This window comes from Callionymus lyra, chromosome 6, assembly GCF_982586985.1.
Source record: "Callionymus lyra chromosome 6, fCalLyr1.hap1.1, whole genome shotgun sequence".
NCBI classification, from domain to species: domain Eukaryota; kingdom Metazoa; phylum Chordata; class Actinopteri; order Syngnathiformes; family Callionymidae; genus Callionymus; species Callionymus lyra.
The window spans coordinates 18,503,815-18,526,958 of record NC_141823.1 but is presented as its reverse complement, the minus strand read 5'-3'; the positions used below and the strand labels follow the sequence as shown (position 1 = coordinate 18,526,958).

Here is a 23,144-nt window from a genome sequence, read left to right as displayed (position 1 = left end):
TTTTTTGCAACTTGCAATATGTGTTCAATTGAAATTTGTGATATTGAATAACATATCTCGGGAGACTTTACTTCTACAATTGCTGCAACAAATTCATCTGTTCCCGGGTCATGTTGCACAGTATCCACATAAAAATACCTGAAGAGAACTTCATGAACTAGCCAAAGTTTATATCTGGATTACAAACTAGGTTATCTACTTTAATGGCATGTATAACAGTTAAGTGTTCAAGTTTATGACAGCTGTGTTTATTTTTCAGTCAGCCTTATTGGAAAAAAAGAATAAAAAAAAGTTTGATTATGTCATTTAAATGTATTTTTCTCAAACATACATCAGCTTAGACAGTAAAAGCTTTAACTGCTTATTACGTTTTGTAACTCGAAAGGGTTCATGCAGGTCATAAGGTCACATCTCTGCATGGAGGAAGTGTTACAAACATTATTTAATAGAAGCCTATGAAACATAAGGTAAGGTAAGGTAAGGTAAAACTTTATTGATCCCTCAGGAGGTCTCCTTCGGGAAATTGTTTTTCCAGTAGCCAGCAATTTTTCATAAACAATAAAAAATAATATATAAAAAATAAAATAAGAAAAGAACATAAGAGGAAGAACAATATGACACAATCTAAGTATAAAGATAAAGACAAGGAACATAGGTCAAAGAAAAACAACAAAGACAAAGGATACAAAGACTAACATGGAACAGAACATCCAGATACTCTCACTCCACTCCTGCCCCCGAACTCAGAATTGTACAATTTAATAGCCCGAGGGATGAATGAGTCCCTGAGTCTATTTGTTTTGCACCTGGGTAGGAGCATTCGTGCACTCATTCTGCTTCTCTGCTCACTGATGACGGTGCTCAGAGGATGACTGTCATCATCCATGATGGACAGTAGTTTGTTCAGTGATCTCCTCTCAGCAACTGTCACCAGTGAGTCCAGCTTCATTCCAACCACAGAGCCAGCCCTCCTGATCAACCTGTCCAACCTGTTGACACTCCTCTTGGACACATTTCCACCCCAACACACCACAGCATAGAACATAACACTGGCCACCACAGACTGGTAGAACATGCAGAGGAGCTTCTTGCAGATGTTAAATGATCGAAGCCTCCTCAGAAAGTACAGTCTACTCTGAACCTTCTTATATACATGGTCTGTATTGCAGGACCAGTCCAGTTTACTGTCCATCCACACACCGAGGTACTTATAGTTGTCAACTATCTCCACCTCGTCGCCTCTGATGGACACTGGACGTGGCTTTGTCCTGGACCTCCCGAAGTCCAAGACCAGCTCCTTGGTCTTTGAGGTGTTCAGCTGCAAGTGGTTCCTCTCACTCCAGTCCACAAAGTCACTTATCAGACTCCTATACTATACTCATGTACTCGTCATACATACATATTTTAGTCGTACATGTTCGACTAAAAAGCAAGGCTTGCTGAATCAGAAGTTAAACTCAACGGGAATACCTGAACCAGAAAGGGCCAAAAACATGACATAAAAAGATGAAATCTTTGAAGCTTTGAAATCAAGCTTTGACTCTACAGTTCAACCAGCTGACCATTCAAAAGGACAAGCTTTCAAAACCACATAGCTAAAAACATGCTATACTCAGACTTTCAAGGTTGTCCACATGAAGGAACTCACCAGGAAGGGTGCGCTAGTCCAGGCCATAGTTGACAGGGCTCCAAGATACGCAGTCTTTTTTAACACATTCAGCTCTTTCTGACGGATTTCCAGGACCTTGTCCCTGAAGGAGTTCTCCCAGGCATACAACTTCAGAACTTTAATCCCATTCAGGATCTCGTTCATCAGTTTGATCCGATCGTCCTTGTGATGCATCATCTCCACCTGTGAGATAAAAATAATGAGAGTAATGACCTTAAATTGAACTGAAATTCTCTATTTTTCTAATCTAATTGTGAGAATAAAATAATATGGATTATAATAGTACAACAGCGGTTGGATATTTAGTAAACATTGAAAAACATTTTTTATTAATGGAAAATGTTTGCAGAGAGAAAAGAGTTAAACTTTCAGAAGGAGGCACATTTTTTGAAGATTCAAACAGACCTTTATTTTAAATGGTTCATCTGCTTTTTCAGCACCCAAAGCATTTTAAAACAAGCGATGCCTTCACCCATTCACACACTGATGGGACTACAACTTCTCATGCCAAAAGTCAACCACTCTATCGTCATAGCGATGATATTTCAGCTGAATACAAGTTTTAAATTGTTATTCTCTTCTTCTCGTTAACATTTATTTCAGTTTTTCTACAATACATTTTATGGGACTATTAATAATATTAGCTTTCGTTTATTAGTCGAACAGATTCTTAGTGAGTTTTAAGTCGGTGGTGAACAGTCCTAAATAGATCTTTAGATGATAAATATTGCAGACTCCTGAGCTAGATGATGTAGGTCGGGAGAGAAAAGTCTGGGCTTCCCTGCTGAAGCTGCTGCCCCCACGACCCGGAACAGATTAGCAGAAGAATACAAAGAGTAACTGATGTAACTCATCAAATCTTTAAATAAAAAAAAAACAATCTATTTTCTTTACAAGTAAGTTCAAGTAAATGGTTTACCAATGTTCTAAATTGTAACTGCTGACTCAAGCTGCCACTGGCACCGTTTTGTTGGTGTGTTACAAAGCCTGTAGCTGGATCACATCATTCTTTCTCGTTAATTAAATAAAACAAAAGATTTGAATAAAAATACATAATTTTATTAATGAGGAACTTTACAGTGGTTGAACAGAGTAGCATTGTTGTTGTTTTCTTTGTTTCTTTTTGCCGTTTTAAGCACACAAAATCATTATCTTAATTTTTTATGGCTTTACCTGGTAGGCCCGCGTCTTCATGGCAATAACAGCATTAAAAGGGATCAGCAGGACCATGACAGCGACTCCAGCCAGCACAGATGGTCCGAGAGTCTGCAGCACACAACGCAATGATCACAAACACCAACTGCATGCTGCTGCACACAGACTCATTTTAAACGTTTTGTACCTGCCAGAGGAAATAAAGTGCGAGCACAATCTGAAGGGGAGCAGACCACATCATGTTGAGGAAGGTGGTGAGATCCATGAACCTCTGAGCATCCACAGACATCAGGTTGACCACCTCGCCCACTGTAGAAGCTCGTTTCGCAGCATTTGTAATGACCATAGACTTTTATAAAAGCAGATTTGATTCAGTAAACGTATTATGAACGTGTGCAGAAATTAGATAAAAAATTAATCTTACCTTCCTGTAGATGGCTCCGATAAGAGCCGTGCGGAGGTTCATGCCGGTGACAAAACAGTACTGGAAATGCTGGTGGAGGACGAGGGTCTGCATGAAGGCGGTGAAGAACATGAGAAAGGCCAGTGAGAAGCCCCACCACTTAGGAGCACCTTCCTGTTTTGTGAAGGTGATTAACATCCTGCAGAAGAAAAACATATTTTAATACAATGTTTAGTTGCCATCAAACTGATATCAAAATTACTAATGATCCCAACATCTACGATTTCAAAAAACTTTGTTCTGGAATGACAAATACCATGCTGTCGTCAAAATCCCCTTCAATAGTTAATTAATATGCACTAAAACAACATTTGAGAAGGAGATTTTGGAATAAAAATCCCTCCAATCGCTAAAACCTTCTAACCATCTAAAACAGGTATATCCAGAGAATCTTCCCAAACACGTCATTTGTCAGCAACAACATATCCCTGATGACGTTGGAACATAATTCCATATATATATTTTGAATAACAAATTACTTATCTGTAAGGAAGCATTGAATTGATGCAAACAGAACATGCAAATAAATGGTACATTAACTTGTTTTCAAAGAGGCGACCTGCAGGTAGAACATGTTCACCTGAGTAACTGTGGGTTGATGAAGGTGATGACGTCCTGCAGGAGCTTGTAGGCCGAACCAATGAGGAAGTAGGGTGCAAAACCTTTGACAATGGCTCGTAGGAAGGATGGCTTTTTGGGTGCAGCTTTTTGGGACAGCAGAACCTCTACCTCCTCAGGGTTGGTCTCTGCTCCGCCTGGTGCGTGGTTATTGGTGGGTGGTGGCGGCTTGCCGTACTGGGCCTGACTGGATGAGTTCTGATCACATCTGTAAGATATCCATGTTTTTTTTTTCCCATTCTCAAAACCATTTATTTTCTAAATTAGAAATACATTAACGTCACAAACCTTCCGCTGACAACTGCGACACAAGATTGTTTATTTCTTATTCAGAACCATTTTTTATTTAATTGTCTCGTCCTTACTTACTTGAACACCCGAGACTAGGACTTTAAGAAAATGGTTTTAAATGTTTTAAATAATTACTCAAAAGCCTGAAGTCTGTTTGCTTTTTCTTTAAGAAAACAAACATGATAGTTAGATTATTATTTTCTTTAAATGGAGGAATTGTTTATTATGTAAAAATGTGTTAACTTTCAAAAGTATTCAAAATTAAATTTAAAAAACTTAAGAAGAGTTGATTGAAAAAAACGAAAAAGCGAATACAACCTTTAATACAAGAAAGAAGGATTAAATCTACAGCCAACAATGTTGTAAGTTAAACACAAAACAGGTTTTCAGAGGATCATTTTACTTCCTGCTCTCAGTGATACCTAATAGGAAGCAGAACCACAAAGTGAGGTCACTTATTCAGACAGTTTTTGTCCCAGAAACAATGAATCTCTACAGAAAATAGCGTCACAGAGTCTCAGAGATGAAAATGAGTTTGTACAAGTTGATTAGCTTGACTGTTTATTTAGGGTTTAGGCGTTAATAAAGTCTGATTGAAAAACAAACTTTTTTTTTACCTCTTGCTCTTGGACAACTCTTTCTCCCATTCTTTGAGGAGTTTTGGTACAATCACTTTGGAACCGTCACGCTCATTCAGCGACCATAGGTCCTTGGCTTCCAGTGGCATTTTGTATCCCTTGATGGCCAATCTAGAAGAAAAGTTAATTAAATACTGTTTAAGTCAATACAAAATAACTCTTTAGCACCTGCCATAAAGCCACTTGTTGAATTAAGAAAAAAAACACTGAGAAAATCTGAATTTTTAATTAATTTTAAAATAAAGAATTCATGTTGCATTTCGCTGTATTATATTCAATTTTCTTGGTATTTTTCTTACATTTATTTGAACTCCTAAAACTCCTAAAACTGACACAAGTTTTGATATTGACTCACCTTGTAAACCACCAGAATGTAATGTGGGAGAGAAACCCTGCAGTATTTTCAGGGCATGGATTCTGAAGTGGAAATAGAGTGTTAATATAAGATAAAGAAAGCCACATGAAAGAGTGAATATTTTGATATTGGTTTGTAGAGATGACTCACAGGGTCTGTGATAACGCTGGAGAAGAGTGGAGGTTTTTCATTGAAACAACAAAGAATCAGCTCACAGACCACCAGACCAAAGTAGAAGTAGAAGGTCGTGAATCGCAGCTTGTCTTCCACTTCACTCTGAAAAATCCAACAGGGGTGAATACTTGGAACTTCCTGCTTTTGAACTTCAAGGGAGAACGCAAGTTATTGTGCTTGGACCCAGACTTTGAGGCTCCCCACTTTGGTGCTCAAAGACAGCAGCAACAAGTGTCCCTTTATCACTACACATTTCACTGTGGTCTGAATGAGTAACTTATAATTGAAATCTTGACATGTTCGACTACAGGACATGATGCAAGTTATGAGAATCTTTGGGTGTCTCACGACTCAATTTTATTTCTTGGGGCCGAGATACGATTCTAGCAAAGCACCCCATTTCATTCTTTTATTTCCTGGTTATAAAGACTTAGACAGCAGCTGATTTGACAAGTTGCCTGGATTGACCTTGTCCCATGACTGCTTCACTTATTTTCAAAGCCTGCCTGAGGCCGATTATTTTTATGCGCTACACAAACGAATAAATTACTCCACGGAAGCAACTTTCCTCAATAAACTCACGTGTTGACAAATCAGATGGAGCTGCGTTACGTGGAGTTACGTTGAATTATTTTCCCAAATGTTATTAAATATATTAGTATGATGGGGACTTTAATAGACACATTCCTCCTTCATGTATCAAAATTTAAAATCACAATATAATAAAAAACATAATTCAGAAGTTGAGCATCATTCTCCTGAGATAAAATGTACATTTATGAACATATATACACTTGTAACGTTATATATTTCGGTGTCAAGTTAAGTTTATGGTAATGAACTTCCATGGAGAACAGGTTTATGTGCCATGTTTTAGCATAAAAATAAGTAATTCAAAGTGCAAGTAATTAAAAAAAAACCCTCTTTTGAGTCACACACAAATGTTGAAGTCTTCCTCTCCAAGATTCAGTTTTAAATGATTGCGTCGTAGAGTTCTCGACAAACGAGAGGTTACGAGAACGGAGCTCATTATGATGTAATAATGGGCTTTAATGTTTTACCAATCAGAGCACAGTGGGGGTGGTTAATCAAGGTTTAATCTCCAGAAAAAAAAGAGGGTTTTCAGTGGACGGGTGTAAAAGAATTTTCTTGTGTAAAAATATTTATATGAAAAGAGATTTTGTTCAAACAAAGACACATACTGATGAATACAACGGAGGTCCAACATCTATTTAAGATACACTTAAATCAACACATTAGTTGTCCTTTATAATATAGTGTATTCTCTATATTTTATATTAATGTAAAATATAATCCATTCTCCTACAGTTATGTCCATCCAAGTCTTAGGTTTGTTTTTGAAAAAATACCCTGGCCCTGGGCATACATACACTGTGGACATTGTGTCAGATATACAAGTGTGTCAGCTTTGTGCGACGTGAGCTTATTTTCTGCTGGTCTAAGATTTAAAGTAAACAAACAACAGCACAATTATTTTCCCAACACTCTCTGTGGTCTGTCCCGTCCTCACATGAACTCGTTTCAACACTCGGGCGAGGCAATTTGAGAGAGAAAACACATCAGCGCAGTAATTTAGACTCTGAATGACGGTGAGTAAAATGTCAGATGAGTAAAGAAAGAGGATGTTTGTTGCTACTCGTTGATTTATGTTCTCACCTGACTCGATGCCAGGAGTATATTGGAGCGGAATGGCACAATAGCGCACAGTACTGACAGGAACCAGAAGATGAAAAGGATCCCTGAAGACTGAACCCCACGCAGGCGTTCATACTGGATCAAAAAGGTGGCCAGCAACTGAAAGAAGGAAGAGAGTTAGAGAGACAGTAGGAGTCAAAGAGAGGTCGTGTGAGGTTAACTTCAAGCTCGCTGTCTGACTAAGACTGCACGAGTAATCAAGAGATCTCAGGCTGAGAGAAACACTGCAGTGTCTTCACGTCTTTCATCTGCTAATCTGTGTCTGACCCAATTCACAATGTGTGTACAAACTTACACGGAGCAGCTCACGTCCAACGAATGAAAGTTACTGAAGATTAAAAATGGAATCGATCTATCTATCTATCTATCTATCTATCTATCAATCAATGCATGGCAATATAAAAAAACGTCATGTTTGTGTACTCACCATGGTCATGCCAAGCACCAGTGGAGTAATAAAGTAGATGGGGGGTTGCTTGTTCCCACCTTGTAATTCATGGAAAGTGTAGAAAAGATCCAACCAACACACAATCCATAACAAGATTCCAAATATCTACAACAAGACAAGATGGGAACAAAGTTGAAAATTGTTGTGACTAAAACAACAGGGGAAAACTTAAGAACATATTTATCATCAGATTTAAATCACACGTTCGATACATCCTAAAAGTAAATCGATTTTTATGTCTAACACAAAAATAGACAGTTAAAAATATTTTTCAAAGTTCAAATTAAGGCAAGTTGAAGTCTCTTATAATACTCTTTTTTATCCTTTGAAATGTATTTAAGACACGTGTAAATACTTTGAAAAAAATTGTGCATGTGTGTTTTTAGACATTTTAAGGTTAAACCCAAGATAAAATCTTTCTTATATGTTCACAATTGACACTTTTTAAAATGTGATTTAAGACATTTTAATTAAGACGTCTTTTTTAGATTCATTAAATATTATGCCTTTATAAAACCTTTTATGGACCCAGAATAATTTGCTTGGGAAATGACAAAAAGGTCAAAGGTCATTTTTTTTGGACAGTCTGGGGCTGTCTGATCGTCTTACCGTTTTGAATCTGTTCAATATCGACACCATGATGTAGCCCTTGTGAACCCGCTTCAGATAAAAGATGTAGAGGGGCGAGACCACCCAGAGATATAAACAAGGCAGCCATGACAGAACCGTGAGCTGGAAACACTTGGGAAGGTCCGGCTCATCGGAGTGGAGCGTCACATTGGAGACCTGCAGGGAACAGAGATGTATCAAGTGAGGGACATCCGTCAAACTTCATGACACCAAGTATGAAGAAACCTAAACGCATAACATTCCCGAGACATGTTTTTGAACGTTTTGCGGCAAATATATGCTGAGAAAACACGATGATATCCCTGTAGGATTGCATTTGCTTGTATTAAAATAGTTATAATTGAAAAAAATGACACCTTCCCCTGGCAAACAATCGGAGTGAGTGAAAGGTTATTGGCAAAGCAGTCCAACAACATTCCGTAGACACAACACTTGAGCACATGCTTTGAGCATTCACACACCTTTACACTTAACAACTTACCTGTAATAACAACCTCCATCCTCACATGTGCGCCCTAATGAGCAGAAATCTATGTGCAATTCTTTTTCATTATTCTGTTAAATATTTCTACAACGATCCATGAAACAGCGGGAGTGGTGTGTAGCAAAGTGCGTGCGAGTCAAGAGGACATCCGTCGCACCAAAAGTAAACATGAGTCACAGCTCAGAGACAGAAAAAAAAAATTAGAATGGAACAAAGATAGAGAAGCCTTTTGTATAAACTAGATTGTTTAGTTTTCAACGGCAAAAGAATTAGGAAAGTGTGGGTGCTCCATCTATCATCAAGTTTCATCATGCCTTGTCCACCCTTAGTCAGTTACTGGGTGAGAAGTGAGTGAACCTATGGGATATTGGCCTATCCCTCACCAAAAATATTGCAGAGAAATTATCTGTAGACTGTTCACTCCTTGGAGAACTGAATTATTACACGGACAACAGAACTACATCAAGAGCCAAGTCAACAAGACAGATCTGGTTCATACTTGTACTTGTTGGCGAGCTTATGGACACAAATGGTGTCTTGTTCAGGTAGATTCAAAAAAGGTTTGACTGGAATACTAGAATGGAAAATAAAGGAATACACTTAAGAAAGTTAAGGTTAAGTCAAGGTCAAAGATCAGCAGATGATTATTGTGATTGTGTTGAACTTTGCAGTTTTGTTTTCATGAGAAGTGAGCATTTCATCAAATTTATTGTTGAGAGTTCTGGTCATTAAAACATTTTTTTTTAAATGGAGTATTATTATAATTTCCAGGCTAACAGTGAGGCTTATACAACGATGTGGCCAATCTATAGATCGCAAATGAATGGCCTCATGGACCTGATCTTGCAGGGCGCCAGAGCCAGTAAGAAGAGACAATAATTATAATAATATTAATACAATAATAGATTTTGTTTTAATAATTCATCAACGAATTGACGCTGAGCCATTGGATACGGTAAAAAGAACTGAGTCAGTGCAAATAAATCTTTCTAAAGAAATAAAAGCAAATGGCCTGAACATGAAAATGATTGTTCCGTTAGGAAGTTTTTTCTTTTCATCAAACCGTGTTACTGGTGCTTTACAATCGCTATTACAACCAATTCTGAGGACTAGGGAAGACATGGAGCAAAAATCTTGGCTAAAATCATTAAGCAGGATAGAAGGTCTGCATATATATTGATATTTATTAACACTTATATTCAAGTGTGCTCCAAAGTTAACAACGTTCATAAAGTCCTTGTAAAAATATATAATTTACAGGAGACATTTTTTCTCATCCCTGTTAAATTCTAGGGTTTATAAACGCTTGTTTTTGTACTAGGAAACAATTCCGAGTTAGGCTTCCGAGTATAAAACAAAAACAAATTCTGTGACTGTCATATCTTTGGTCATCTTTTTCCAAATGAAATACAAATAAGGGTCTGATGAAATGATGAATATTTAAATAGAACAGATTTAATCTGGGGAAAAACACATATTATCTTTGTTTAGATCTTACTAAAAACAAAATAGGATATCTGGGTGGATTTGCATATTTGTACATGTGCGTACATGCACGTCTATGGAAGGAAAGAGGAGATACGAAAGGTAGTTTTTTTAACGGCATGCGTTGTTCATTAACTTATCAATCCAGTCACAAAAATGCCACATTCAGTGACTAAGAAACCTCTGTTTTTCTCTGCATTTCTCAGCGAGTGTGTCACACTAAATATTAATATAAAACCTTTATCTTCACCCACAGCCACACTTTTATTGTTCCTACAACAATCAAGTATCACATGTAGCGAGGTGTTATACCTTCGGAGTAGCACTTGCACAGATGTTGTGCGTTAATAGCAAGCATCTGCGAACACTAATAAATCTTTCCTTTCCAAGAGGGTGGGACTATTCTTTCGGATAAGAACCGTGTATGCGAGTGAGAAACTGTTCACTTAGGGCTTGTCATTGTTTTTAAGTTAAACATTACGTTACTAGTGTAAACACTCAAGTGTACTGTGTGACTATCAGCGGGAAGACAAGAATGATGAAACAAAGGGACATTTTTAAAAGCAAATTAACTAAAGAAAAAATTGCAATTGAGTTGGAAATAATGAAAAATACAATAGGATTGTTTTTTGCAAATTTTACAATCAAAATGAGTGGTATGGAAGAACCTAAACTAGTCAACATTTGAGAGAAGAATCACCCTGTACATTGGATACACTGTATATAATGAATTACACTCAATTATTCCAATAAGTTGTCACAGAAGTACAGCTAAACTCATCTTTGGAGCAGATTGAAAAGAAAAAACTACATTACAAAAACAATCATCATTTCATTAATAATTTTAGATTTTTTATTAAAATCTGTAGAATCTGGTATATTTATCTGTGTATAATCATGAACATTACTATCACAGTGTGTGTCAGTTGATAGAAACAGTTTTTTTAATTTGTAAATCCAAAAGAAGAAAAACAAAAATAACACATCTGGGTAAAATTGATGGCACACTTACTAAACACCAGAAGAGAATTTGATAAACGAATGAACAGCATATTGTGTCTAAATGTGTATATTGAGGAGGCATAAACAAGGCCTGACGCCAAATTCCACTGAGCTTGAAAACCTCCCGTGTGAGACTTTTTTTAAACAAACCAGGTTGTTGCATGGCAACTTAATTGTATCACAAGATAGAGTTTCAGCCGAGGGGATTGAAAGATGATCACACAGACTATGCACCTACAGAAATTTGAGTTGGTAAATCACAGGCCACAAAATGATTGCTGCATCAACTCTTAAATCAGTCATACAGAAACAATATTCTTAGGGCGTTAACATCGAAATCATAGTTTGCATTTTAAATCTAAAAAAAGTAAACACTTCTTATTACTGCAGGCCTTTCCCTGGTTTTCTGGGACTCCTGTGTTTGTCTTATGTGTTTACACATTTACATTTACATTAACTTTGAAATAGTTTGATTAAACAGTGATTCTGATGTCCATTTCAAATCAGAAAATTCCTTATATAGTGTTTATCCTGTTTATCAATATTTAGTCAGGCCCAGCTAACAAACAGACCGACATCAAACATGTTTAAACGTCAGACATCTGTTCTCTTTTGGCTGCAAAGGGGAAGAATAATCACAGCCTCACAAAAACTTAGTTTTTACCTACATTAATGCTGTGCATAAATTACTATAGCAGTTTAAAAAAAATGGTTTATTGTATTTTTTATTGATCGGTAAACCAATGAAAATGGTGAACGAAAAAAAAAAAAGCAGTCAAGATGCATCAGCGACACATTCACATGTCGAAAATGTTTCCTGTAATTACTTGCAAGATCAGCAACAAAATATTTCCCCAGATTTTATGAGGAGAAACACCCACATTTCGCTATAGCTGTTAAAAAGCATGTTAGGAACGTGTTGTATGAGAGGATTTAATAATAAAATAATAAAATAAAAATATACAATATCATCGTATTTAAGTTCATAAAATAATATTTTGCTAACTCAAATTGCAAAGGCTGAGATGCATGAAATAAAAGGTAATTTAGAGAAGTATATGGTAATACACATTATTCAACCTCAGTTGGAATCCTGTGTGTTGTAATAAAAACACATGATCAGTCTTGCTCACTTCCCATTTTTGTGATCATCACACTGATAAGATTTTCCTTCAAGGGCAATAAAATGCAAAGCATTACAGTAACAAAAACGAAAATATGGCCAACAATTTGAGTATTATAGCAATTAGAAAACAGATACAAAATACCTATTATTTACGTAGACAAGTGTTCATTGAGTCCAACAAGTCCAGTTACTATTAAAGTGAACCTTCTTACTGAGATCTAATACTCTGAGAGAAGAAGTCTGTTGTACATATTTTTGATAATATAGTTTGTAGAAAAATAACCAATAGGCGGATGTGTACAAAAAGATATCGTACAGAAAATAATTCTACTGCCATCGACTTTCTTCTCTTAAAAAGAAAACATTAAATAGTCAAGTGGTTCCTAAACAGTGATGCCGTGAGACATTCATTTACCTGATTACACAGAAAACCTTTTTTGTTGTATGTATAATTACTTTGCAAAAGGTGTTTAGTTTTGAAGGAAAACAAACATTTTCTTCAATGACATATAATCCATTGACTGTTGACAGAGCACGTTTATTACAAGATAATATTAAAAACTAGTGAAAATGATAAAATAACAGACTTAAAATGAGACAATGTCGTTAAAGAGAAACCAGCCCAGGTTCATGCAACTGGTGAGATGTGTTTCCATGCACTTTTTTTGTTGGTCATGCCTTTTCTTAATACATCTAATAATTATCTAATAATTTAAACGGTTTGTGAAAGATCTGGACGATGTCACGACACTAAAACTTTTGAAATTACAAACAAGAAAATGTTGCCGAAAAAGTACTTGATAAGTCAAAAGAACAAAATTCTACTACTTTTTTTATATATACAGATTTATTTGAAATTATAAAAAAGGAAACTATGAATCTAAACCAGACTTTGGCAAAATATGGCCCGGGGGCCACATGCAACCCTTTGACTGTAATTATGCGACTATTTTAGGTTGATGGAGTCTACTGACTCCTTTAAGAAACATCTTAAGACGTTTCCATTTGTTCAGGCTTTTCCTTGATTTTCTGGAACTCCTGTTGTGTTATCAGTTTTATCTTGATCTTTAAAATTTATACTTTATTGAATATTGTTTTGATTGTTTAACCGCTTTGTGACACTGGTCTGGAAAAGCGCTATACAAATAAAAATTACTTACTTACTTAAAATATGATCATATAATAATTATAATTAATATTTTTATAATTTGTTCAAACAGAATTCAAACAACATCATAACATGTTTTTTCTTTCCCTCATGGATTAGCTCTTTATTATTATTATTATTGTTATTATTATTTTTGTTAGCATTTCTTTTCACTCAAAATGATATTAAATTTAATTGAATATATTAAAAAGTGATTTATTTAAATAACTTATCGACACAAACCTGATATCAAAAGCAAAATGAAGGGCTTTAAGATATTATTGTAAATTGTATTACGTTGGATATACATTTACAAAGAGCCTAATTTTAAAGATGATAATCCCCCCAAAATAATGATCGACTTGTTTGTTTTTAACTCAGGTCATGAATGGAAACACTGGTCAAGCAGTCAAAGTTTGACATGGTAACAAGTTCGATGGTGAGACGTTCAGGAGAAAAAGTAAAACCAGTAACACACACAGTGACAGGACACACGAAACATACCCAGAACGGGAGATCCGCGCCGCAAAGCCGCTCCATCTTCTTCAAACGCGGCGGGAGACCGTGAGTCTTAGCGAGATCTCAGGACTGATCCCTGGTCAGCGAGTCCTTCTGTTCATGGAAACAACCCGCGCGAACGACAACATACGCCCGACAACAGTTGCACACTTTCTTCGTCTGGGACGCCCGCCTCGACGGTGAGTCTACCTGCAGAATAAAACACTATTTCCGCTTCGTTGTTCCCTAACAAAAAAAAATGTGGACGAAGGTAGCCTTAAAATATCACTGCCGTGGGAGGTGACGTGACGTCACAGAAAAGGCGGCGTTTCCTGTCATAGGCCACGCCCACACCGTGCTTCCTGTGGCCACAGCATGACTCGACAAAAAGCGAAGCATTTTTTTGCAAGTCATGTTGGGACAGCAATTTTAAAAGAAGTGTTTCAGTTGGCGTGTCGTTTGCTGTCTTGATGACTCTTAGCGTAAAACAAGAGCTTTTCAATTTTTATACCCAGAAACTTGAGTTTATTTTTTTCATAATCAGGATACAAATGTTTACTTGCCAGTGTTGTGTTAGTTTGTGGTGGCATTACATAAAAATAAAATACAATACATTCTGAGAATACTCTCTAAACTTAGGAAAATGTTGTCGGAACATGATCTGGAGCTTGTAATCCATGCGTTTGTTTCTTCTCGTCTGGACTATTGTAACAGTTTGTTTTCATGTCTTAACAAGAAGGAGCTGTCTCGTCTGCAGTTGATTCAGAACTCTGCAGCGAGAATTCTGACCCGCTCAAGTAGGAGAACTCACATTTCTCCGATCCTTAAAACTCTTCACTGGCTTCCAGTTTCTTTCAGGATCAACTTTAAAATTCTGGTTCTTACTTTCAGATCTATTCATGGTCAGGCTCCTCCTTACATCACTGATCTGATCCAGCCTTACACCCCAGCTCGGGCTCTGAGGTCTGTGGATCAGAATCTACTTATGGTTCCACGCACACGGCTCAGGACCAGAGGAGAGAAATCTTTTCAGGCTGTTGCTCCTAAGCTTTGGAACGATCTTCCTCTCTCTTTGCGCTTGATGGAGTCTACTGACTCCTTTAAGAAACACCTTAAGACGTTTCTATTTGTTCAGGCTTTTCCTTGAATTTCTCGAACTCCTGTGTTGTTCTCAGTATTATCTTGATCTTTAAAGTATGTACTTTTTTTTTTTGAGTATTGTTTTGATTGTCTAAGCACTTTGTGACCCTGGTCTCGAAAAGCGCTATATAAATAAATATTACTTACTTACTTACTATAAGTTGCTCCAAAGCTTTGGACTGACTTACTTTTTAAGACCTATTTATTTGTGCAGGCTTAAATGCAAATGTAGGCTTGCAAAAATAAAAATAGAAAAACGAGGATATACTGTATATATATAGAGAGAGATATCTCTCTCTATATATATCTATAGATATATAGATATAGATATAGATACAGGGTGTCTTAAAATAATGTGTACACTCTTTAAATATTAAAAGTTAATAATATGTTTTTTTCTATTTCAGATTTGACTAACCGTTGATGATGGAGGATACTCAATTGACATTACAGCCCAAAAAAATATTTTAAAAACATTCTGAAAATATGAGAGCAAAGCTGAAGTACAAAGATGCTTCACAAGAAAGTTCCACAGGGACACCCTGTATGTATATATATATATATATATATATATATATATATATATATATAGTATATACAATGCAAAAGTTGTAGGCAGGTGGGAAAAAATTCTGTAAACAAAGAATGCTTTCAAAAGTATTAATAATATATATATATATTTTTAACAATTTACATAATGCAAAGTGAGCGAACAAAAGAGAAATCTAAATCAATCAAATCATTTGCACAAACTCAGGGGTTTTGTAGGATTCTAGTGAGGTGTACGATCAACCAATTATACCAAACAGGTGCTAATGATCATCAATTTCACAAGAAGGTTGAAACAGTCATTAAGTGAAAAGTGTAGGAGGCTGTGGGCGAGGAGCAGCCAAACTCTACCAAGCTGAGGTTGTGGAAGACGGGTTCATGTCACAGGTCATACATCATGGCAAAACTAGAGCAAGAAATAAGGGGCTAATAAATCATAGCAAATTGACAGTCCTTGTCTTCTTGCGACCTTGGATCCTGAAGTGATCCATGTTTCTTTTATTAACTTATCTTGTCATCATGATTGTCATCATCTGTTTGTTCTCCACCATCCCACATGTCAAACACTAGATCTAATTACTGTCTAAGCTCCTCTTCTTTCCGGTTCTCACTGGCTTTCATCCAAAAGCAGATGTCCATGACAACCAGCTATTGAGAAGCAGATATAATAATGGAGACCTGTAGAACGTATATCCTGGCCGGTGTTATCCTGAAATAACTGCCAGTGGCATCAGACCTCGCCTGTTGCATGTAGAGCATGTGTGCAGCTCCACCAATGGATATCAAGGTCATTAATCGAGGATTACCTGACCTGTATTTACAAAAACACAGTGCTAAGATTAGATGAGAGAATGACACATAACAAGTACTGTTATGACATAGCATGTCTAGCTAAAATGTAAAGGTTTTGTTTTTCTGTACTGTGCTGTTTTTTGATATATAATAATATTTCAACAATAATCAAGTAGTCAGAGTTATAATTATTATGCAAAGCAAGTACCTGTTTAAATGATTGAAATAAATAATTGCTTCTACTGTCAATAGTGAAGCAATCTTCTGTTGTTTTTTTTGCTCGCTTTTTAAATTACAAAATATCATTGTTGAGAAATGTTTCTTTTTTTTTTATGATTTCAGGATTTCTCTTTTTTATCTGCTTTAATGGAAAATGAATGAAAATTAGAATCAGAAAACCTTTATTGCCAGTGATGTAAAACAACAGTTTTGTCAGTTATAAAGTAAGTAAGTAAGTAAGTAATATTTACTGTATTTATATAGCGCTTTTTGAGACCAGGGTCACAAAGCACTTAAACAATCAAAACAATATTCAATAAAGTATATACTTTAAAGATCAAGATAATACTGAGAACAACACAGGAGTTCCAGAAAATCAAGGAAAAGTCTGAACAAATATAAATGTCTTAATATGTTTCTTAAAGGAGTCAGTAGACTCCATCAAGCGCAAAGAGAGAGGAAGATCGTTCCAAAGCTTAGGAGCAACAGCCTGAAAAGATTTCTCTCCTCTGGTCCTGAACCGTGTGCGTGGAACCATAAGTAGATTCTGATCCACAGACCTCAGAGCCCGAGCTGGGGTGTAAGGCTGGAAAAGTGTATTTAAGTATAAATTAGTTAAAATCAGAGTAATTAAATAAAAGTGAGAAAAATATAATTTAAAGGGCTATGAAATAAATAATGAATTCATACAACTAAGACAATTAAGACTGTTGTTTAGTTTTATAAAGAGAAAAATCAGCTAAAAGGCGTCATCTAGTGGACAAGAGCGGCAAAGGAAATTCCAAATTTGATACGATAGATTGATATAGGTCAACTAAGTGGTTTATCCAATTTTTCCAGAGAAACGTTTTAAAACTCCACAATTATCAGTGCGTGATAGAACAAGATAGTTGTCACCTAATATATGGAAATTGTTCTGGCTCCTTCTGTTCTGTGATTAAAATGAACAGTGATCGTCCAGGAACCATACACTTGAATCAGGAGTGTCTTTTTCATTGATAAGATTTAATGGAAATGTCTCCTATCGTAGTGGCTGTGTATGTTGCAAATGTGGAAGGCCCTGTCATACTGTCTCGATGGCTATTACAATTTTTAATTATATATTTTATTGGGTATTGTTTTGATTGTTTAAGCGCTTTGTGACCTTGGTCTGGAGAAGCGCTCTATAAATAGTAACTTACTTACAATAAAACTATGTAAATATATTTTACAATATATTGGCTTAATTCAATTACAATACAATCAATGAAATTTATTTGGGAATCCCAATGAAATTCGGGATTTTAAAAGGACGACTAATGTTGTGTTGGCAACACTCACAATAAAAGCTTCTGATTCTGATTATCTGGAGAATTACCCGTTACCCACGTTAAACCAGTAGAGCGAGATAATGTAGTGTTTTAAAAGCATATTTTCTAATTGTATGCGTGTCCTTGTTTGAACTATGGTCTTCTTTGGAATTGTATCTTTGCACTGAGCTACAGTCTACTTTGGATTTAATCTTTGCACTTCTGACGAGTTCTTTATCAGGGTCTGAATTATCGCTGCTGGATCTTAACCCTACTGTGTGGCTGGCCATACCACTGCACAGATAAGTCGACAGCTTTTGAGTGCTGGATGTTATCATTTGACTGATTTATTGTTCAGCAATGTATTAAATGTCCATGTGAGCTCCATCACTCCGTTAAGGGAGTTTTTTTAAGCATATTGGCCTTTATCTAAAAAAAAAAAAGAAAAGAAAATAGAAATTTCAAAACAAACAGTTATGGTACTTTTGACACTCACAGGACACATAGACAAACCCCAGACTCAATGGATGACTTCAAGGTTGGGCTTGTACACAGGTATATGAATCTCGTTAATGCAGGTGATGATGATCCTGTTGATGTAGATATTCAGTGTAGAAAGGGTCACAATAATAATAAAGACTTGACAGAACATAAATGAAGCCAATCTTGCTGAACTCCTTTTAAAATGTATAAGTATGTTCAAAAAGAATGTATTAGTGAGACCAAAACCTTTATTTTTAGATATTTTTTTTAATGTTGTAAAGGTTGAAGAAACGTCAACAGAATGTTTGCATGATACTTTTTTTTACCACACATAAATATGATTATGTTTATATAATATGTATTTATATTGACAAAAACACAATCTTCGTCAACCTAATCACTTTCCGTTCTTTAATTTCCTGACGATACATGTGACTTTGACACCAACGGAAGTGCCCGCGTTACATGTGACGAAGCCTCTGATCGTCCATTTAAATATCGGCAAAATTCAAAATGATTCCCACTTGATGACTTATAAGTGATTAAGTACCGAACGACAAATGGAAAACTTTCACGATGAAGTTCGCCATTTCTTGGCCAATGACGACTACAAGGACTTTACTCTTGACTGTGATAATCCTAAGAAAAGAAGGAGGATAATAGGAGAGCAGCAAAACAATACACTATAAAAGGTAAACACTAATTACATGTATCCTAAAGACTAGATTTTAGGTGATCTTCATTATTTTTTTCTAATAAATAAATACAAATTTAGTGAACATCTTACTTAATCACCCTTAAATAGTTTATCTGCTTTTTATTGTATATGAATGAGAAAATGGGGACATTTGTTAATATTCACCTTTACTAATTTACTATATTTTTTTTTCTAAAAGATGGCCATCTGTATTACTGCTTCAATGATGTTCTACGCCTGGTATTGTTCACACGGGACCAGGTGTGTGAAGTCTTGAAGATGTGACATGATGACCTTAGCACGGGTGTCACCCAGGTTTGTTCTTGTTCTTTTGCATGCCCAATATTCTTTAACCTAATTGTTTTTCTTACTCCACTCCTTCTGTATTTATCTTTCTCCAACCTGCCTAACTCTCATACCAATGACACACCCAATGATCTGATCACGCAGGTAAACGCCGAACTTATGGAAAGGTTACGGCATCAAACCACTGGACTAATCATCGACAAGATGTGGACAAATAGGTAAGATTTTTGAGAATTGTGGACATTGTACTCAACATAAGATAGGTCTTTAACATATTTTTCCAAAGGTTGATGAGTGTCCCCGCTGCCAGCATCATGAAGTTTTGAAGACTGTTGCTCCAGTACTTCATCCCATCGAAAGGAGGCATAGACTGTTCTTGGGATACACTTGTTTGGTCTCCTTCTAACCACCGTGAAGGGAAAATAGTAAATCGATACTTACAAAAAAGAGTAATTGCCACAAGACCTTCAGCATGTCTTAGAGTAGTAGTAGAATTTTTCGATTTATCTATTAGGTTCATATTGATGGCCACAGATTTATTCACCAAGTGGGTGGTGATTGAAACACTTTATACTAAAAGTGCCCATGAAGTGTCCAAGAAGATTGTGAACATTCCTTTGGAATTCGGACAAAAAAATGACTGACCAAAGCAGAGAATTCTTCAATGAAGTACGTGATATATATACGGCAATTAATGTGATTAATGGATCATGTGTTCAGCTCAACAGCAGTGTTTTTGAGGCTCTTGGCGTGAAGCACTGCATCACCTCTGCCTATCATCCACAGGCCAATAGTCAGGATGAGAGGACAAACAAAAACATAAAAACAGCCCTGGCCAAAAACTGTGGAGAAGAACAGAATGACTGGGATGTTAATTTCCAGGGAATTGTTGCAAGCATTAACACATCCAAACAGGTAACATGCCACAAAGTACTCTGATGGACAAAAACAACATAAACAAAATAAAATGTTTTTTAAAGAGGTCAATCAAGTACACACTATTGTATGCTCGTTTTTGAAGACACCCCTGTACTCCAGGTGAAATGATTGCTATGCCAAGTGGGATTGAAAGCACATCCGTGTCTGTTGAAATCTCAGAAACACAACTGGAGGCAAATGTTGCAACAGTTGTAGATTTACATGCTAAGGTTAATGTAATGATCATCTGAAAACTTCATGTATTTAAGCAAAGAATGTAAAGTATCCAATAACATTTGGTTTTGTATGCTTTTGTAGATCTACAAGAACATCAAGATTGCCCAAAAGAGCCAAAAGAAGGCATATGAGGCATGGAAAGGAAAACACGTGAAGTCTTTCCACTTTGACGTCAGCTATGAGGTCCTTAAGGCGAACAAGAGGAAGGAAGGCCGCAAAGGAGGGCGTTTGGAGTGCAACTGGTCTGGGCCCTATGTTATTGCCTCCATTTCAGGGAAAGGTGTGGCAATGCTGGCGAACACTGCAGGATATCTCCTGAAAGAGCGTGTAAACATTTCCCTTCTCAAACCCTTCATCAGACCTGAATAAAGAGGTATAAGTATTTTTCTTTATTACAAGAGTAGTTACAGTCTGAATTATATTTACATATTGACCTGATGTCTTTTTGTCTGCAGCATCCATTAACAACAGAGGGAACAGCATACGAGGTACATTTATAAAAGCAAGGAGTTTACTTTTAATGAAATGGAATTTCATGCATTCTGAAGCATTTAGGTAGTATGTAGCAAATAAGTATAGCAGGTGAACAATTGTTACAATAAGATTCTTTTTTTTTAATAACCGCCTTTAAGTATCGGGTAGGTGAGATGCTGTATGTAAAGGAATAACGAATATTTGCTACATTTTGATTTTGTTTAAAAGTATCCACATCGGAGCATTCACCATCACCAGGTTCAATGCATGGCCATGGTTACTGGTCAGATGCTGGATATTTAGGAGAGAGGTACCCTGACCAAGTCCTGCTGGTATGTATGAAAATGGTACATTTGCAATCCATCCATATTATGATGTATGTGTGATTTTGTTCCCAAAACTATTATTTATAGCTTGACTTCGTGCTGGATGACCTCAGACCACCCGCAGAGATCATTGCGGGTGAACAATCGGTGTGCCTTAGAGAGGACTTTTGGAACGTGGGCCTTCCTAGATGTTTGGAAGCCAATGTAGCTGTACAAATGTTCTAGTATGATCTGTCTCTGAAAGATATGATTGTCATTCCTGCCTAGAGCCGACAGACCGGGAGAGCAGATCACTATTCGTTCGAAGTGAGTGAATTTAAGATTTTATGAATTAATCTTATTGTAACCATTGTTCACCTGCTATACTTATTACTTGCTACATACTACCTAATTTTCAGAATGCATTAAATTACATTCAGGTCCTGAACCCAGCAAAGAAAGTGATTATCTTTCTTGGCTACCTTAAACCTGATGGGTTTGGTGACAGCTCCTACCAGAGCATTTTTAGGTTTCATAAATTCACTGAAGCCCTGTTTAGTGGCTTGTTTTTTGTCAATTTTATAGAATTAACATAACTTAACTTCATAACTTTATAAATATAATACATCATACATAGGATAAATACTGTGTGATCCCTGTCCTTAATAGATGCCTTGTTTGAAAGGCTTACATAGGTTGTTGTATGTATTTTGCATTCTACTGACTACTTTATAACTTTTATTTCCTGTGATAATTACAGTAACCTTGCTCATCTCATTGCTCCTGGCCAGTGGACAACACAATTTGGAGGAGACCTAGAGGTGCACTTCTTCTGTCACTAGTATTTTGTTTTATAACCCCCAAAAACAGCACTCAACTTTTAATGTATTATCCTGCAGGGATTTCCTAAACAAACCTCTGGGAATTACTGTGGAATTTTCATGTTGATGGTAAACTCACTACAGTACGCACTCCATCTAACCACCAGATCTCCGTTCTGGTTTAATGAGGTCAGCTTCTTGTATGTATAAAATAGGATATTGAATATTAAGATGATTAGTTGTACTGTACATGTAATGGGTATAACAATAATGTTATATTAATAGGATGACATACCACATATTAAATTGGTGGTGTATAACCCTGATGGAAAGATTTGAGACTGAAGGGTGATCTTTCAAAATGTAAAGCAATGGACGAAGATTTGCCTACTGGACCGATGAAGCCAGAGTTCTGCTTCAAGGGACACTGAAACATATTTACAGGTGTCCCAAAGTCCCACAAAAAGATACACATGGTAAGCAAGATAATAAAAGTAGCATTCAACTTTTGTTTGTCTGCACATGAATTCACTAAACTGTTATCGTTTAAAGGTTCGGACTGAAAAGGCGCATAGGTGTCTCATACTGGAGGTAATTCTAATTCATATTATGTTGCTCTGATTAACAGGCATTACAAAGTGAAAAAAAATAGTTGATGCTTCATGTCACTCGTGTCAAAAACATATGGATGTTTCATGTGATTTTTTTGTATTATTTTCAATCACATTCAATCTCTGGATTGCATCTAACCATTATTTTGCAGTCGCCAAAGGAGATCCTCTCAGAAATTCTCCTTGAGGTTATCTTACTGGTGGGAGATGGTGCATGGACCACTTTCAGAGATACCTTTTCCACAGATTTCTTCAGAATACGGAATTTTCAGTGGCTTGATAGTAAGTACAACATGCATGGATTTACAAATCCTCTCCAACTCCTTTTTTATGACTTTACATTTCCTGAGGCATTGATAACTGGAGCACACATTCTGCATCCTTCAAAAAACAGGATGTACAGG

General features: G+C 36.3%; 1 protein-coding gene across 2 annotated transcripts in view; it reads right to left on the bottom strand.

The window, feature by feature from the left end:
* Positions 1-14,158, bottom strand: part of abcc3 (ATP-binding cassette, sub-family C (CFTR/MRP), member 3) — a 28,266-nt gene extending 14,108 nt beyond the window's left edge. Inside the window, exons 1-12 of one of the 2 annotated variants that reach the window (XM_087794030.1) lie at positions 13,906-14,158; positions 8,137-8,313; positions 7,507-7,632; positions 7,041-7,178; positions 5,340-5,465; positions 5,190-5,251; positions 4,814-4,945; positions 3,868-4,113; positions 3,249-3,426; positions 3,012-3,173; positions 2,843-2,935; positions 1,649-1,852 (exon numbers count right to left, since the gene is read on the bottom strand). In XM_087794030.1, coding sequence (XP_087650156.1) covers positions 1,649-1,852; positions 2,843-2,935; positions 3,012-3,173; positions 3,249-3,426; positions 3,868-4,113; positions 4,814-4,945; positions 5,190-5,251; positions 5,340-5,465; positions 7,041-7,178; positions 7,507-7,632; positions 8,137-8,313; positions 13,906-13,941 — 1,680 coding nt within the window. In that variant the 5' untranslated portion in view covers positions 13,942-14,158. The remainder of the gene's footprint in view (positions 1-1,648; positions 1,853-2,842; positions 2,936-3,011; positions 3,174-3,248; positions 3,427-3,867; positions 4,114-4,813; positions 4,946-5,189; positions 5,252-5,339; positions 5,466-7,040; positions 7,179-7,506; positions 7,633-8,136; positions 8,314-13,905) is intronic. The other variant, XM_087794029.1, reaches the window with a different exon arrangement.
* Positions 14,159-23,144: the final 8,986 nt, after the last annotated feature.